At 36.6% G+C, this 17303-nt stretch overlaps 1 protein-coding gene across 2 annotated transcripts; it reads right to left on the bottom strand.

Annotated features, from left to right (window-relative positions):
* Positions 1-582: 582 nt before the first annotated feature.
* On the bottom strand, positions 583-16298 carry CISD1 (CDGSH iron sulfur domain 1). 2 transcript variants are annotated; one of them, XM_021700221.1, is made up of 4 exons: positions 16063-16298; positions 10164-10373; positions 9041-9246; positions 583-996 (listed from the first exon to the last, which is right to left on the bottom strand). In XM_021700221.1, the coding sequence occupies exons 2-4, from the start codon at positions 10201-10203 to the stop codon at positions 907-909; spliced, it is 336 nt and encodes a 111-aa protein (XP_021555896.1). In that variant the 5' UTR covers positions 10204-10373; positions 16063-16298; the 3' UTR covers positions 583-906. The 2 variants fall into 2 exon arrangements, with proteins under 2 accessions (XP_021555896.1, XP_021555897.1); XM_021700222.1 differs by lacking the exon at positions 10164-10373.
* Between the last annotated feature and the right edge of the window lie 1005 nt (positions 16299-17303).

The raw sequence follows: 17303 nt of genomic DNA, 5'->3' as shown, positions 1-17303 counted from the left end.
TTCTTTAATAGAAATAGCCATGTGCCTGATTATCAAGGGTGGGAAATAAAATCCACCTGTGCCTTTCATCTAGCTTTGTGACTACTATTCCTGTCATGGATGTACGGCTTTCTGTTCAAGAGGCTTGACATCATGTGCTCCGATTCCTTCAGTGTTCCCGCTTCAAGTGCTCGCCACTTCTTGGAATAGAATTCTGGAACATTACCATTTTAAGACTTTCTTCATGACTACTTTAATATCACTTTGATCTAAATTTCCAGTGTTGGTTCCTTTAGTGGGTCAATTAAATACCCATGAAAATGAATAAAGAAGCTACTGTGCCCTTTTATTTTAGACCTGGCCCACTTATAATTAAGCAGAATAACATTCCAAGTTCATTTTGATTGAAAACTATGAAAACATAGAAGCTATATTTTCTCAGCGTCATCACCTAGGTCAAGATGAGAATCAAGGTCATCACAGGTTTTTCCTAAATTAAGAGATTAATATAGCTTGATCACACCCAATTTACTTTCTAGGTTAACTAAGTAATATTAAAAGGTGATAATTTCCTTTGAAACTTATAAGTACAACCTGCATATACAGGATTTTGAGAATAATTTAATGTTAACTTTAACATACAACTATATCTTAATATAATTATTTTAAACGTAAAGAAACGGATCCTTACAAGACCAAAATAACCCATAGGCCATGAAGTTGGTTTTTACTTTTTCCTTTTTTTGTTTAAACAAATGTGCACCACGATGGTTCAACAAGTAAGGCAAATGCCGTGAGTATGAAAGCTGCAGTTTCCAATATACCACATCTAGAACCCAGGGGAGGTGAATTAGACAGAAGTCGTAGTCATTCTAATTAAACAATCAGATAACATCATGACAAGTTGGTTTGCAGTATCAAAACTGTCTAAGTTTCCTTTCTCTTAATGATCAGAGGTCCCACGTTGTCTCCAGTCTCTTCATTGTGTTTTGTGTGAGATCCATCACAGAATGGGAACTAGGAAAAGAGAGAATGTCAATGTCTAACTGCAAAATCAGTATTAGCCTGGCAGAGTGGGGGTGATGCTTAATTTACATATATAACACCCACGATAACTCTTAATAAAAAGATTTTCTTAGACTACCTTATATAGGTGTTCTTAAAGAGCATATTTGAAGTATAAACAGCAAGTAGAAGGAAGAAATCAACTTGTGGATAATACACAATGATTAACTGCATTTCCACTTGTGATATTTGATTGTGGATGCTGAATATCTTTTCCATGTTTATATGCTAGTTACAGTTACATTTCCCTTCTAGTGATCTATGTCCATTTAGAGCCTAAGTCCATTTGTTTAAAATCAATTTGTGTATTATCCCTTTGTTGATCAGCTTTGTAGCAATTTTTCCCAAACCTTTTTATTTTGCTAATTTTTTATATTCGTTTCATACAAGCATGCCAGTATTTCCCTTTTTAACATTCTTCATGGAGACATCTTTCTCCTAGGGATGTGGTAAATATTTATTACTTTCCATGATTTCACATTTTAAATATAACTGACATTTTGGGTTCAGTGGTAGAAGAAGTGACAGAAGTAAATTTCTAACAGTCTTGTCACAGTGTGCTCCAAAGAAGTCCTAAAAGATGTTCTGATTTGGTTTCATTATGTTTTAAAAACATATCACATAATTCTCTTGATTTGTAGCATACATTATTATTTAAAAGAAGTCCTGCTATTAAAAAATGCTATTTTAAATCAAAATTTACCAGGCTGACTGAACTGTGACACTTTTCCAAATTGTTATACCTTTATTCCTAATTTTATAAAGTTCTACCTATAAAAATGCCTATTTACAGGTTTTACATTATCATATTCATCAACCTACTCTGCTGAGATAATAACAAGGTTTAAAATATGCTTCAATATTTGGTAGAGCTAGGTTTCTGTCACATTATTCTTGTTAGACTTTTCCTATTTATTCTCTACCTACCTTTATTAAACTTTACCTATTTATTCTTCCAGATAAACAAGAATTTTTAAATTTCTCTTGGAATTCTCATCTTCAGGTCTCATGCATACTCTGAAAACATTATTTCTGCCTTATATGTTTTATAGTTATCATAATTAGGTATATTTTCATACCTAACTACTTATCCTATATATTATCAATGGTTTTTGCAAGTATAGCCTTCCTACTGTTAAATGATAAAGATAGGAATTCTACAATGTTTTACTTGTGTCCTCAGGGTTTTACATTTAGAAGGTCCAATTACTAGTAAATTATCTTTTTTCTTTCTTTCTATATTTATAACTTTTATTTCTATTTCACGTCAAACGATGATAGCATCTTCATTTTATTCTTGATGTCTGAAATGTACCTAACACTCTAGAATCTAGAGTCACTGTTTGGTATAAGGTACACTATTGCATTGAAGAGGCCTATTTAGAAGGGTAAAGTAACAGGAATCTTAGCCTTAAGATTATAATTGCTTCATTACTCACAGTGAAGGCAATATAATTTTAGATACCTGAAAATAGACAATAAGGGTATAAATCTTTAAACTATGACATTAGAAGTGTCTAAGATTAAAATAATACTTGGTTGATGTTAAAGAAACTTAATTTTAATTTTACTATTTGTATATAATTCCAAGATACAGTAAATTAGTTAAAAATTACAGAAAAAGTCAAGGTACCAGCATATCTAATATTTCAAAGTAAAAATTCTACCTTGGGGTAGATGGCAACGTCAATGCAATGTATATAAAGCTTTCTTTTTTTTTTTTCCCCCCAATAAGATATGGTACACAGTATATTCATGTTAAAAACAAGTTCTTACAACAAAAACATCCACCTAAGCTTTCAGTTTTTTCTTGGCATGGATAAGAAAGAGGCTATAACAATCCACAAAAATAAAAAATGTACCCCATATCAAAGAACAGCATATCAAGGTGACATATGTTTAATAAACAGATGATTTTACAGTGAGAATACAAATTTACATTGCAAAAGACTCCATTTTTTATAAATAGCAGACACAAAACATGTTACTGTACAGTTTTAAGATATAGGTTATAAAATGTATTTCTAAAATGTGAAGTATTTATAAATTAAAAAGCTTTAAATAACTTACTGAAATAGCATGTTTAACTTTTCTTCTTAAATCTCATTTTAAAAATACTAGAAAAATAATACATTTTTAAAAATTATTTCCCTCTATATATAGAATCAAGAGAAGAGAAATCTATAGAGAAATATACAAAGAACATCTTATAAAAAGATTAAGAAAGCCATACATCTAAAATGAGAATATACTTTTTATATGATAATCTAGGTCTGCCTAAAAACAGAAATTTGCCTGTTTCCTGTTTTAAAAGAAAAAATATTTCTTTAAAAAGCAGCAAATAGTAGATCCTATTTGTTTAATAAATTTTCATGTTTTCATAATATGTAAAGCTTTTATGACTTTAAAATGTAAACGAAGCATTAAAAATCATTTTGTTCAGGCACACAGATATCTTTTAATAGTACTTTATTAATCCCAGGAATTACTGACTTAAGGCAGAATCCTCTCCCAAACTTCATGTGAAGATTAGGTATTCTCATTATATTTATTCATTAGAGTTCTCACTTTAAGTTAATGAAAAAACAAAATTTTTTTTTTTCCAACAAGGACCAAGATGAGTTATTTCTATTTGGATTGGATTAGCAATTTCTTAAGACTACACTGTACATATTCATGGGATATATTTATTGAAATTAATTCATGATTCTCAATATAATATAAATGAATGAATGTCAATTACTTGGCATTAAAATTCAAAAACATAAATAATACTTATGTTTTTCAGGAAGTGTCTTGTTCAATTTTTCAACTTTTCTATGCAAGAGAAAGAAAATGTGTGTATACTTTCAAATGTAATCTAGGAAGTAGTCTTTGTATTAATAATGCCATTATATGTCAAAAACAAAAATTACCCTCTTTCATTGAAGATTTTGAAATTTGTTAAATTGTCAAGCAAAGAGCTGAAATCACAAAAAAAACCCACAAAGGGTATATTTAATTTAATTCATATAGTTATCAATATTTAAAAGTAAAACCTAAAGGATCAAATAACTGATGGAAAAAAGTTTAGCTTTTAAGTGATTTTAAAATCTGTTCTAACACGCCAGTGTTTGTTATTAACAAATTCTGGAGAAAAGCTTGCAAACTGAATTGGCTGAATTTCCTGTATGTCCAGAAAATATCATATGTTTGTTAACCCAATTAGTAAACTAGAAATCCCACATATTTTTAAAATTAGAGAACAGAGGGTTTAGAGCAGAGGCTTAATAAATGATTAGGATTGAAAAAAAAAACAACCCTAGAGATTCTTGCTTTTCATTTGGAAAGATAGCAACATCATTGGTCTTCATAAAATACACAAGATTTGTTTCTTTTTAATGGCTCTAATCTCAAGTTAATGATGTTTCTGTTTTTTGGGTATTTCAAGATAAAAATAAATAAATGCTCCTTCTTATCTCCTGTATCTGCAACAATTTAAAAAAAGAATTATCTTCCTTCTCTAAACTTTGTATTTTTAATGAGTTTGGATTCTATTTCCCAAGGAAGTTGCATGGGGCCATTTTGACTCACTATAATAAACTGCTCTGAGAAAGTCTTGCTTTGGTTGAGAAAGAAAAGCAGTAAGATCTGACATTACCTGAGAAGATATGACATTTTATTCCATTCTTAGGTACTTGCTTTAGTAAAATGTAAGATAGAGGGGCGCCTGGGTGGCTCAGTCGTGGAGCGTCTGCCTTCAGCTCGGGTCATGATCCCGGGATCCTGGGATCAGGCCCCGCATCAGGCTCCCTGCTTGGCGGGAAGTCTGCTTCTCCCTCTCCCACTCCCCCTGCTTGTGTTCCCTCCCTGGCTGTGTCTCTCTTTGTCAAATCAATAAATAAAATCTTAAAAAAAAAAAATGTAAGATAGAAGTAAAATATATTAAGAGAAATTAGGATTTTACAAGACTCTCCTTATGTGGATTGGACAAGCTATGTAACCAACATACAGAATTTTGTTTCTATGAAGAGATGGACTCCATGCACCCACCTCCAAACCATTAATAGGATGGAGACTTCTGTAACACACACACACACACACACCCTAAAACAGAAACAAGCACACCACTAACAAAAAACCCAATTCAAATCCTGAAGTTGTAAATGAAACAAAATGATTCTACATAGTATGTTCAGTTGCATTCAAATTCAGTTGAGCTCCTGACAGTAATTAGCATGCTTTTTCTCTATTCTTATTTCTTAGTGTGTGTGCATCCTTCTACTGTCCTTGTTCAAACTCTCTCCTGCCTCCTAGATGGCCAAAATACAACTCAGGGAGTGGGGGTAGGGTGGCAATCTGGCAAGTAAGACTATGTTGCATACTCTTTCCTCTGAAATCAAAGTTCTCTCACTTTCTTATTTCGAAAATAAGGCTCTCCCTTCCTTCCTCACATTTGTGCTCCCACTCTCATTTCCTTCCACCTCTTTCAAGACAGCGCTGTCTCAAATAGTATTTTTCCCTGCAGTCACTTCTCTATTGCCTCCTTTCTTTCTCCTGTCACATACGGATAGCCCTTTTGTGAAATACTATGAAATAGGCCTGTTTCTGAAACAGCAGAGGGCATATCAATCCGGGGGGCGGGGGGGAGACGAATGAGGCATATTTAAAAATGTAATTTCTGCACACTGCTAAGAGATGATTCATTAGGCCTGGGAAAACCACTCAAAAATGTTAGACCCACACAATGGGCTACTAGTGATTGTAACTTAAGAATGAATTAGAACAGAATTAAACTTTCTATCACATGTAACTTTTTTGAGATAAGTAGAAAGGTGTTTTCATTTTGTTATATTATAAACACAACTGGTTTATATGAGGAAAAAAATTATTGACTATGAACTCAATAGAGCCAAAGGTATTAATTACAAGTCTTCTGTGCACTGGCAGGTAAATGTGTGAGTTGGCACCTCTGTGATAACCTGAGGTACCTCAGGAATGTGGGGAGTTTCCAAAGCTATCTGAAGAATAAGAACATCCATTAACAAGAATAATATTCAAAGTGAACTCTTAATTGATTCATGTGGGAATAAAAAGTTCCCAAGATTCGTGAAAATTGAGAACTGACAAATCCTAGATGCAAAGAGGATCACTAACAGCATAAAAGATAAGCTTAAAAAAAGAGAAAATGGGAAATAAAATGACTGGTCTGGCATTCCTCTCCTTAAAGTCTACCTATGGGAAATGACCATCTCTAGTTCAACCATCTGGAAACTCTAAACTGTGTGATGAAAAAATAATCCCAGAATGTTTTGTTGAATTATAAAGTCTAATAAACCGTTTAAACCACTAGCTTGTGTCCATTTATGATTCTTCCTGAAATATTTAAGATCTTAGTCCTTATAAGTTCCTATTTGCTTTATTGACCCTTTCTTTACCCCCTGGGAAAAACCAACCAAAGCAAATACCCTTTACTTGACCCCAAATCTATGCTTTAGAGTTCACTCAAGCAGTCATCTTTCTTTTCCTTCCATTCACTGCCACATTTACTGAAGTTTTGACATATACTAAGACTTCTAGCATTTCTTTATTAGTAATTCACTCTTTAACCCACTTAGACACAGCTTCTATTCTAATTATTCTGTTGAAATGACACCAAAAGGTTAATTGCCTAAATGTTTAATGCAACTCATACTATAATATTCACCTAGCCGTCTTTGCACAAGCCAATGTTCACAGCCAAATCTTTGAAACTTTCTCCTTTCCACTGTGAAGCCATGATATTCTTAGTTTTCTTCTAACTCTGGCCCATTTCATCTTTTTGGCTCTTCTTCTTCTTTCCAAAATGCAAAAAATTCCCTAAGATTTCATACTTAGCCCTTGATTTTTACCTGTATCAAGGATCTGTTGTATTCTTATGTTTGACTCATCAGTTTTGCTGATTTCTATCTCCAATCCTGATGTCTCAGCCTTAGACCCACATTTCAGATTATCTGCTGGACATTTCCATTCAAATGTCACCTCAAAATTCACTTTGGAATTAAATTCCTTGTCACCATTCCAGAAAATCAGCTTTTCTTCTTGGAAGTCCTATTTCTGTTGGCAGCACCATCTCTTCTAATACTACAGGTGTAGAGACTAATGAGTTTCCGTTTTTCTCCACCAATCTCCCTTACAAATCAGTCAGTGCATTTGGCTTATCCTTCCCTCAAAATGTCTCCTGTATCTGTTCATTTTTCTCCATTCCTAGAGCTATCACTCTGGTATAAGTATCATAACTTTATCTGGAAATTCTTAACAAGAAGCTGCCCATGTCTGCAGGCACAGACTCCTCAAACAGGTACTGAAGACTCTCCTCAATCTGGACTTATTCCTGGGGGGGATGGAAATGCAATGACCAGACTAGATTCTTCATTGATCCCACCACCTTTGCTCACCTGAGTTCTTTCCTACAGATTTTAAGAAAGAGTTCCCCAAAACTGCTAGTTTATTCAAATACCACCAAACTTTCCAGGGGCAATTTAACTCCCATGTATATCACTATGCTTTCCCAGAAAATTCTAGCCCACAGTGTAAGCTCTTTCTTTTATTTAAAGCACCTGTATTAAGTCTACTGTACACATCTATGATACCTGCTGTTTTACTATTTAACTTTTTTCATGCATATATAGACATTAAATGATTATTGACTAAAGAACTACTACACTGACTTAGAAATTCTTGAATTTCTAAAGGTACTGTTTTGCATATTTTGGTGAGCAACAGAATAAAACTTATCATGGGCATAATTCTTAAAAAACAAACCAGGTCTGGTCTACAGAATATTATTTAGGATTATTTTCTAGCAACCTCACTAGTACTTACAAATAATCCCACATACCAAATGAACAGTGTTCTTTTTAAGGTACAACTGACTATTATTTTGATTCCCATTCCGTATTTCATCAAGCAGTTTCAGATTGTATCGGGGAAGAGAGTTAGAATACACTTTCCAGTACCTAGTATGTGACTTCTTCCTTATTTATGATACGTGATTTGCGATAATGGTTTTCCACTGTGGGAAGAGGTGGTGCCTGACATGTGCTTTCAGAAACAGATAAATCATTTTTATTGTCTATTTTCTTATGTGTTATAGTGTCATCTTTAGTGAAATCCATCTTATTTAAATGCTAATGGTGGCGGTACACTCACCATATTCCTCACAATACATCACATTCAATGTATGAAGCTTTTCAAGATGACCTTAGGAAAGGATTTACCATCTTTAGGTCACTAGCTGTCATCACTGTCTAAAAGCTGCAGGTATCACAGATGAGAGTTCCAAATGGAACTTGATGAAATGTAATTATCACAAAAGAAGATTTTAAAAATCCTGTTAGGTATTTAACTATAGGAGCTATAGCTTAAAGAAAGCTTAGATACAGGGTCAATATATTTACCAGATAAGAAATTTTCAAGGGTAGTTTTCCAAGTTTCTCCTGAATTTTCTAAAACTTGTCCTAGAATCCAGGAGCTTGAAAGTTCAAGAAAAGAATCTACCCTTTCTGTTCCTCTTTGTGTTTTAGGCTGCACACTCTCTTTCCTGGGATAGTGGAGGCAAAGATCCACTTGGGGAGGAAATCCTAAGAATAAAGGGATTTTTTTCTCTTCTTGGTCAAGAATATAGTTACATTCACCTGAACTCAATAAGGGAATAATGGAATTTTACTGCATAGTAGGTACACATTTTAGGAAATATAATCCTGGAGAGTACATGGAAAACAGAGAAGAACAGGATGCATTAAAAAGGAAAGAAAGAAAAGGGGAGCCTGGCTGGCTCAGTCAGTGGAGCATGTGACTCTTGAGCTCAGGGTTGTGAGTTTAAGCCCCATATTGGACACAGAGATTACTTAAAAAAAAAAAAGAAGAAGAAGAAGAGATATCCTAATAATATCTGGTGATACATGTTTGATAGAACAGTTTAAAAAGAACTGTTACATTAAAGATGGCATTAACATAAAAGACTCGTTTTTCTCACCTTTTTGGACCTCCAACAACGGCAGTACACAGCTTTATCTCCCAAATCCTCCATGTCATAAGCATGTACTATCTTGGGGTTGTCTTTCTGGATGTGAAGGTTTACCATAGATTTGTTGCGATGATCTTTAACATAAAATCTTTTGTAAGCTAGATAACCAACTGCAGCTGTCCCAGCAGCAATAGTAACTGCTGCGATCCATTCAACTAGAGCAGGGAAGGAAAACAGGAATAATCATCAAAACCAAAATATACACTAATAATGTGTATTTTTACTAACATTAATGTTCAGGAAATCCAGTTTTTGAGTTAAGCATTCCAATAGTCAAAAGTTTTTACTGTTAACAAAATAATCACAACACAATGGTGTAACAATTCTTGTTAAGACTTTCCCCAGCGTTTACTGAGGCAATTGCATATTTTCTACTGAATGATGATAGCTAAATTGAGATAGAGGAAAACTTAAAAATTATTTTATACATGGAGAAGGAAAAACAATGTTTAATAATTCTTAAAGTGTTCATAAGTAGATTTAAAAGAACATGTAAGCCTGCTGATACCTATTGTTTAAAAAAAAATCCGATACATAAAAAAATTCAGATTATAAAGACTACCCCCACCCAAAAAATCAGGAGGTGATTATGTAAACAAACTGACTCATCAGAGTTCATTTAAATAGTAGGTCCTTTAGTGATTTTAAAGTGCATAACCACAAAGAGAATTGGTATCCGAAGAAAAAAACAAAAAAAGGACAAATAAAACAGTTTAGTACCCTTAATACTAAACACTCAAAGAAATATATCCAGCAGGATTCTGGGCTTCAAAGTCATCCAAAAGTTTTTGTTTTTGTTTTTTAAATTTCAAAGTGCTTTCTCATTAGAATAAAAATCAGAATGTATTAATTTCTTATTTCATAGAAAACATGAATATAATTACAGTTATATTTTCAATAAATTCTAAATTTCCATTATCCACCAGTGGATGATGATTTGAATTCCCTACAAACTTCATTTCAAATTTAATGACATTTTTCTACTCAATTATTTGCTTGACTAACAGACCATCTATTTATTCTTTTCATGTAGCTTTTCAAGGAGTCCTTAGAAACCCAAGCACTTAACTACCCCAGTTCCACAGAATGTTGGAGAGAAGAAAGTTCTGCATAGTCTGGTTAGCCTCAGCCTCAGAGGTGAGTTGTCTATTCCCAGCATGGAGTGAACTGCAGGAAGAAGTTGAACAGGGGTCAGGATAAACACACTGGACTGCTTCCCAGCACTTCCTCAGTCAGATCTTCACAGTGTTTGAAATAAGTTCCCAGACTATGAAATAAAGCCCTAGAGAGATAAGTACAAAAAATACAATCCAAGGACAAATAAAAACATATATTGAATAATTAACTGTATGGCTTATTTGCACTATTGAGTCAAATTTCTTTTTTTTTTTTTAGATTTTATTTATTTATTTGAGAGAGAGAGAATGAGAGAAAGAGAGCACATGAGAGGGGCGAGGGTCGGAGGGAGAAGCAGACTCCCTGCTGAGCAGGGAGCCTGATGCTGGACTCAATCCCACAACTCCAGGATCATGACCTGAGCCGAAGGCAGCCGCTTAACCAACTGAGCCACTCAGGCGCCCCTTGAGCCAAATTTCTTATTGCACTAATGTGATTAATCACCCTTCCTAATAGTGCCCTACATTAAATTGGAGGTCATTCTTACAAAACTATAATGGGAAGGAACAATCATTCTCACACTTAGTTCCTTTTATCTTGGGTCTTCTCTTTTAACTCATTCCTTGGATTCTATTTTCAACCACAGTATTTTTCTCTACAAAACAGTTTCCTTCCCACAACATTTCCATTCCTCCTTGCTAAAATCCTCTAAAATAAACATTAACATTATGTCCTTCCCAGGTGCTGCATGACTGAGACAAGTTAATAAGTTATTTGACAGCTTCAAACCTTTGGACTCATTGAAGAATGTTTTTAACTTCACATTTTGTGTAGATTTGTCTTGAATTTTAGTGCAGCTTAATGATATTATCCTGTAGCAATTCCAAGTAGGGCTGAAACTTTGCTCTGATTTCTAGCTGGGTTCATGATATTCCTTTTTGATGTATTATTTACCATGGAACTCCCTTGAGAAAGGACTCTCTGTGTCAGGAGCTATAGCAATCCGCTTCTAAGCTAATGGAAAGCCACTCTGAATAGCTAATGTACCTATCACAAAATGGGCTAAAATATTGCTTTGCATAGTATATGTTCAATTATGTTTGCTAAATATTATCTTTAGTATAAACTTAAAATGATGAAATATCCCAAAAGAATAAATTAACACAATAGAAACTGTTAATCTTAGTTACATCCTACTTTTTAGGTGAATTATGAAGTAATCTCTAGCAGATTTGCTTTAATAGTGCCTACTTATATCAAAAAGGCCCGAAACCCAAATAACTACTAAAATTGGTTAAGATTAATTTGTCTCACAACATAAAAAGGGAATCCTACCTGAAACTCATGATAGGCCAAAAGAATCTTTCTTAGTCATCAAAACAGTCTTCTATTCTCTTTTCTCATATTAGCCACTAAATCCATATGGTGACTTTTTTTTTTTTTAAACCTTTACCTCCCTGGAATTTTTGACAGCGGAATAAATGACAGAATAACTGACACACAAAGGCAAAAGCAAATGAAAGAAATGGGAACTGACTCTGGATACTACTGAAAAGTAGCTGCCCCATGGGGAATCAAAACATGCACTGTTACCCTACCCCCAACAAAGGTCACTTATGACCCTATATAAATGTCATAGGACCATGTGTGTGCTGGGAAAATGGCATCGCATGTGCTCCAATGGGTTTTTTTTAGAATCACAGAGCTAGACAAATTCTTTAGAATTTCCACTTTCCCCTCTTCCCAAAACCTAATTCCCTAATCTTATTAGACACAAATGTAAAAGTTCCCAGAATAAGAAATATGTTGCTGTTTTATCATTTCATTATTGCAGCCTGAATCAGTTTTTTTCTGGCAAAAAGCTGTGGATGCCACTGGCAACTCTAGGGAAAAGAAGGAAAAGGAAACTGTGTCGAGATAGGCAAGAATGATGATGGATTGAAAAGTCAACAATTAGAATAGAGAAAGAATTGAAAACCTAAGACAATAAACAAAAACAATAAAACCTAAGTAACTATTTAGTTCTTGACAGTGGGTATATTCTATTAAGAATAAACACAATCTCAGAGGCAAAAAGAGACTTTACCAAAACCCATTTTTAAAGACATTTCAGTTGGCACCTTTCAGATACTCTTTCATAACTGGGGTCCAGAAAAACCCTGAGCACTACTTCTGACTCTTATGGTTTTATCCTCACTTCCCTTCTCTATAGACATTTCTCAAGGCACAGTATTCTTACAGTTAGATGAAACCCCACCCTGCCCAATCTTGCTTAACAGTGCTTTCTATCTATACAAATACAATGAATAAATCAATATAAAGAAAATACAGAAAATACATTTCTAAATAATCCTTCCCATTCTTACTCTTCCCTTGGTCTACTATTGTATAATATTGGTTTGTATAACATAATACTGGTTTTCTCTCAGAATTATTCAGAGATTGAAAACAATCTCTTGTTTATAACCCATTCCTCAGCTTTTCTCTACTGTGGGAATTATTTTGTTTCAACTTAGACAGAAATCTCACCGTTTCTGTTCCTTTAGTCCCTTTTCTGTCTAAAACGGTCCTCTCCTGCCCAGTGTCAACTGCCACAGAATCAGAATGTTCTTTTCTTCTCAGGAGAGGGGGAGGGGAGCTATGTTTAAATCTTTCCCTCCCTTAGGTCGTTCCCCCAGATTGGCAGGCTGTGTCTCGTAATGTTTTTTTCTTAAGGCCTGGCATACAGGGGCGCCTGGGTGGCTCAGTCATTAAGCGTCTGTCTTTGGCTCAGGTCATGATCCCAGGGCCCTGGGATCGAGCCCACAGCGGGCTCCCTGCTCCGCGGGAAGCCTGCTTCTCCCTCTCCCACTCCCCCTGCTTGTGTTCCCTCTCTTGCTCTCTGTCAAATAAATAAAATCTTAAAAAAAAAAAGGCCTGGCATACAGGTAGTGTTCAATGTTAGCTGAGTATAAAGAAATAACAGATTACTAATTTGAATTTGCAACTCCATCTGTCCATTTTACCATCACATTGCTCTTATACCAAATGACTTATCTTTGGCCTCATCTTAATCTACTGTTATCAAGTGTGGGACTTAAAACATTTCTTCAGATTCAAAAAAAAAATTTTAGGAATGCCTGGGTCACCCAGTGAGTTAAGTATCTGCCTTCGGCTCAGGTCCTGGGATGGAGCCCTGCATCAGGTTCCTTGCTCAGCGGGGAGCCTGCTTCTCCCTCTGCCTGCCGCTCCCCCTGCTTGTGTGCTCGCGCTCTCTGACAACTAAATAAATAAAATCTTAAAAAAAAAATAAAACTTTAGTATGGAACACTTCAGACATATACAGGGATTACTATAATGAACTCCCATTTACCCTCACTCAGCTCCAACAAGGATCAACTCACTGCCAATCCTGTTTCATCTATAATCCCTAATGCCCCCCAATATTTACTTATTGTTTATAATCTAAAGGAGCAGATTCAATGAGTTTTGGAGGTATCAAGGAGCAAGACATATAGTAAACTTCCTAAAAGTCATATACTGGGTATGAGGAGGGGTCACTAAAGATGGGGGACTCCATAGTAGTGAAAGATGCTTAATGTTAGAAATTATAATAAACTAGAATTAAATAAAAATAAGTTCGGCATAAGTATGTTGATTATACCTCAATAAGGGAAAAAATAAAAGGTTGGTATCACCCACCCAAAGGGTATCAAGAACCATCTCACTGAATAGGGTCTCTGGATTCCAATCATTTATCCTTATTGCCTCTCCCAGATTCATGTCCTGGCCTGATCCCCATTAATTTTATTTATAACCCACAACCCATTATTTTTCTTCTGAATATAAACAAGAATTTTGCATGTATAGACATACCCTTTTATTTTTTATTTAACATATACTTACAAAGTGCATACTATTTTAAGCCCTTTATAGTTATTAATCTACTTAGTTGAGAAGAGACATCTCAATTCATCTTCCCCAAATTCAAAAATCAAAAATATAGATTTTTTAGTGTGGTTTAAAAATTGAGAACAATTTGAGGTCTAAACATTACAAGGTGGATTCTCAATACATTATCTGTCCCTTCCCAGCCACACTACAATGTTTGAAAAAGAAAGTAAGAAGGTGCTGGATGAAGAGATTTACAAGGGTTTTGGACCTTTTCCCATAGTCCTCATAACAACCTTTACACTTTTAGGTGAAATAAAAAGTAGTTACATCTCATAACAAAGTTGAGTACTTCAAGTTTAAGCTGATAACCCTCTTCATCAAACAATTTCCTATCCCTTAGAAAACAGCAAGCTAATGGGGAAGTCACCTTTGGACTCCCCTATGGTTAGATTAAAACAAAAACAAAAACACACACACACACACAAACTTATCTTGATTGCAAGAAAGATTAGCCAGCAGGTAATGCTAAGAAGTCCCAGGGTTCACCTACTTCACATTTCAATGGGCACTAAACCCTAGGTTCAAAACACACAAAATGACTCCACATTTTAAAAACACGTGTTGAAATCTTTCAGCCCATATCACAAAAGTGCAAACTGTCTTTCTATAAAATTATCAGTGGCTCAAGTCATATGAGTATCTGATTTTACACAACAGTCTTATTCCTGAGAAAATACAGGTTTGGGTTTTTTAAAAAACTGAAACAAAAATCGCTCTGTATTTTAAGTGCCCCAAGGTACCTCTATTTAAAGGACTCTCAAGATGAGCATCCTTTGAAATAAGTTTTATAAATAATCACCTCCTATATACTTCATTAGTAACTAAAAAAGTCATGGGTTATCCCCCCGCCCAACTCTGCCAGGTAACTTTTGGCAACAGACGTGGAATTCTCCAATTTAAAGAATGGATTACAAAATTAGGTCTCATGTTAACAGGGAGCTTTTACAGAACCTGGCACTCTAGTTGCTCAGCATTTACTAAATGAATCAACAGGGCTCTTTTTAATTAACTTCTGGACAATCTCTTTACTTTTACTTAACTACTGTTACAGGGAACCAAACCAGGAGGTGTGGCGTTTTATACCTGGGCAGAGAGATCGCATGTGTCACGTAGCTGGTGCACAGTATTATATTAACAGTTATACCACCACCAAGAACTGTTATAATGTGAAGCTCTACATTAATCGAATTCTAGAAAATCTCTTAATTTTAATTGGACCTGTTTCCAAACGCCAGACTAGCGCAAAGGAAGCAAGGCTGAGAAAGCGGAGAGCTCAAAGAGCTCCGTTTTCTATCCTCTCTCCTGGACCACTGCCACGGAGTTCCAGATGCCAGAGGGATTAAAAACAAAACAAAACAAAACAAAAAAACAACAACAAAAAAAACCTGGGAAAACTGAAGATCTCGGATTGGGTTCGTTCCTTTAAAAAAATGTGCAAAACTGAGATGTGATTAGTCACGCACTGCTTCAGAGTTGCAGGAAATTGATGGTCTGTCTCCACGGTGATTTAAACTTGAGAAGGCGGAGCAGTTCTTTTTTTTTTAAAACCTTTCCTCTTTTCCAAGCTCTGTGACAACACAGAGGTGCCTCAGGGGAGAACAAGAAAAAAAGCTAGCGACGGAATCATTAGGTTTTAGGTCATGGCTGGTTAAGGAAAACGTGATCCAGACTTGGGTGAATGCCTCCATAGCCCCCATGCCACTTATGCCTGGAGAGATCACCAATCCATACGGACATCGCCCCCCTTCCCTGTTTGGCCCAGGGAGCCCGCAGGCCAGCCCTGCGCTTGCCCTTCTACATCTCAAGGTTACAGGACTGGCGGGTTCGCAGGGCAGCGGTAACTAACAGCCCAGAGAGGAGCAGAGGAAGCTGCAACCGGTGCGCAGGCCTCCAACCTCACCCGCTCCCAGGCCCCACTTCACCTCGTACGCTGGAAGTCAGACTCATGGCGCCGTCGCTTGCAAGGCGTGTGCACAGGACACTAAGCACAAAGAGGCTCTTGCGGAGGGCCGGAGTCAAGGTGCGAGAAACGTCTACGCGTACCGACTCCAGGCCGCTACGGCGCAGGCGCCGCGGCTGGCCGTAAGCACGTGTGTATTGCCACCCTAGTTAATGCTGAGCATGCGCGGAGCTGCGTCCCAGTCTAAAGAAGTCTTAAGTCGGGATTTTGACAGCCGGAAAAGTGGGGAGGAGGAAGAGACCTAGAAAGGTAGCAACTGAGTGTGCGCAGTCGTAAGGGGCGGAGTGCTGGAGCCTGGGCAGGGTTTTGAGAATAGAGATTCCAGGCCAGATTTAACTCTTTTCCAGGTGTGCGGGCTTCACAGGGCAAAGGACAGGTGCTGGTATAACACTTGACATAATCAGGTATCTAAGATTTTATCTACAGTTTTCTTGTTCAGTTCGGCACCTGCAAGGCCACGTCCAGTTTTCATATAAAATGCCAGTGGCAGACACACAGGTATCAGTTGTGGAGTCCTATTTCAGAACCTCACCTCGCCCTCGGTGTACGTCACTTTCTTCTGCTTTTGAGCCAGTTATCTACTGAGGACCCTGGAACCTGCGCTAAGGGCTGAGTAGGAGAAACAAACGGCTCATTTCTTCAAAAAATGTACTCAAAAAAGATTCTAAGATTATTCTCTATCTTCTACAGTCTGAAATTAGTGTCAGTTACAAAATATTTTATAAAAGTGGTTTAGGGGCCCGAATTTGGGGAGGGGGGTTAGAATTAACTCAAAGGGTGTTTTGGAAGGTGTATTTTCTAAGAAGCTTCTTGTTTTTACTCTTATTGTTTCTATGCGGGGTGGGAGTTGGAGGGAGTTGATTGCAGGGTAGCCTCCCAAGCCATGCTACGGCCTCCCAACGCTCAACACGTGACTGATTGCTCCTCACAACTGGAAGCCCCTGGAGTCTCTGAGCCGCACCCCAGGAAGAGCTGAAACGCCCTCTGAATGAATGAAGCTACAACAGCCCTGCTGGCATTGTATAGCCAGCTCAGGGCTGGGGTGAGAAAGACCGCGAGTGCGCTTGCCCCATCCGCTAGCCTTCAGCTCCCGCTGGCTGCGCCAAGCTCCCGCCCCGCTGCAGGGGGTCCCGTCGGGCAGCCTCTGGGCATGCTCAGTAGCGCGGCGGCCGTGGGTCGCGCAGTCGGAAGCTCGCGGCTGCT

The sequence above is a fragment of the Neomonachus schauinslandi genome, chromosome 6 (assembly GCF_002201575.2).
Source record: "Neomonachus schauinslandi chromosome 6, ASM220157v2, whole genome shotgun sequence".
In the NCBI taxonomy this organism is placed as follows: domain Eukaryota; kingdom Metazoa; phylum Chordata; class Mammalia; order Carnivora; family Phocidae; genus Neomonachus; species Neomonachus schauinslandi.
Note: the sequence above shows the minus strand (reverse complement) of the source record. Positions and strands in the feature narration are given on the sequence as shown.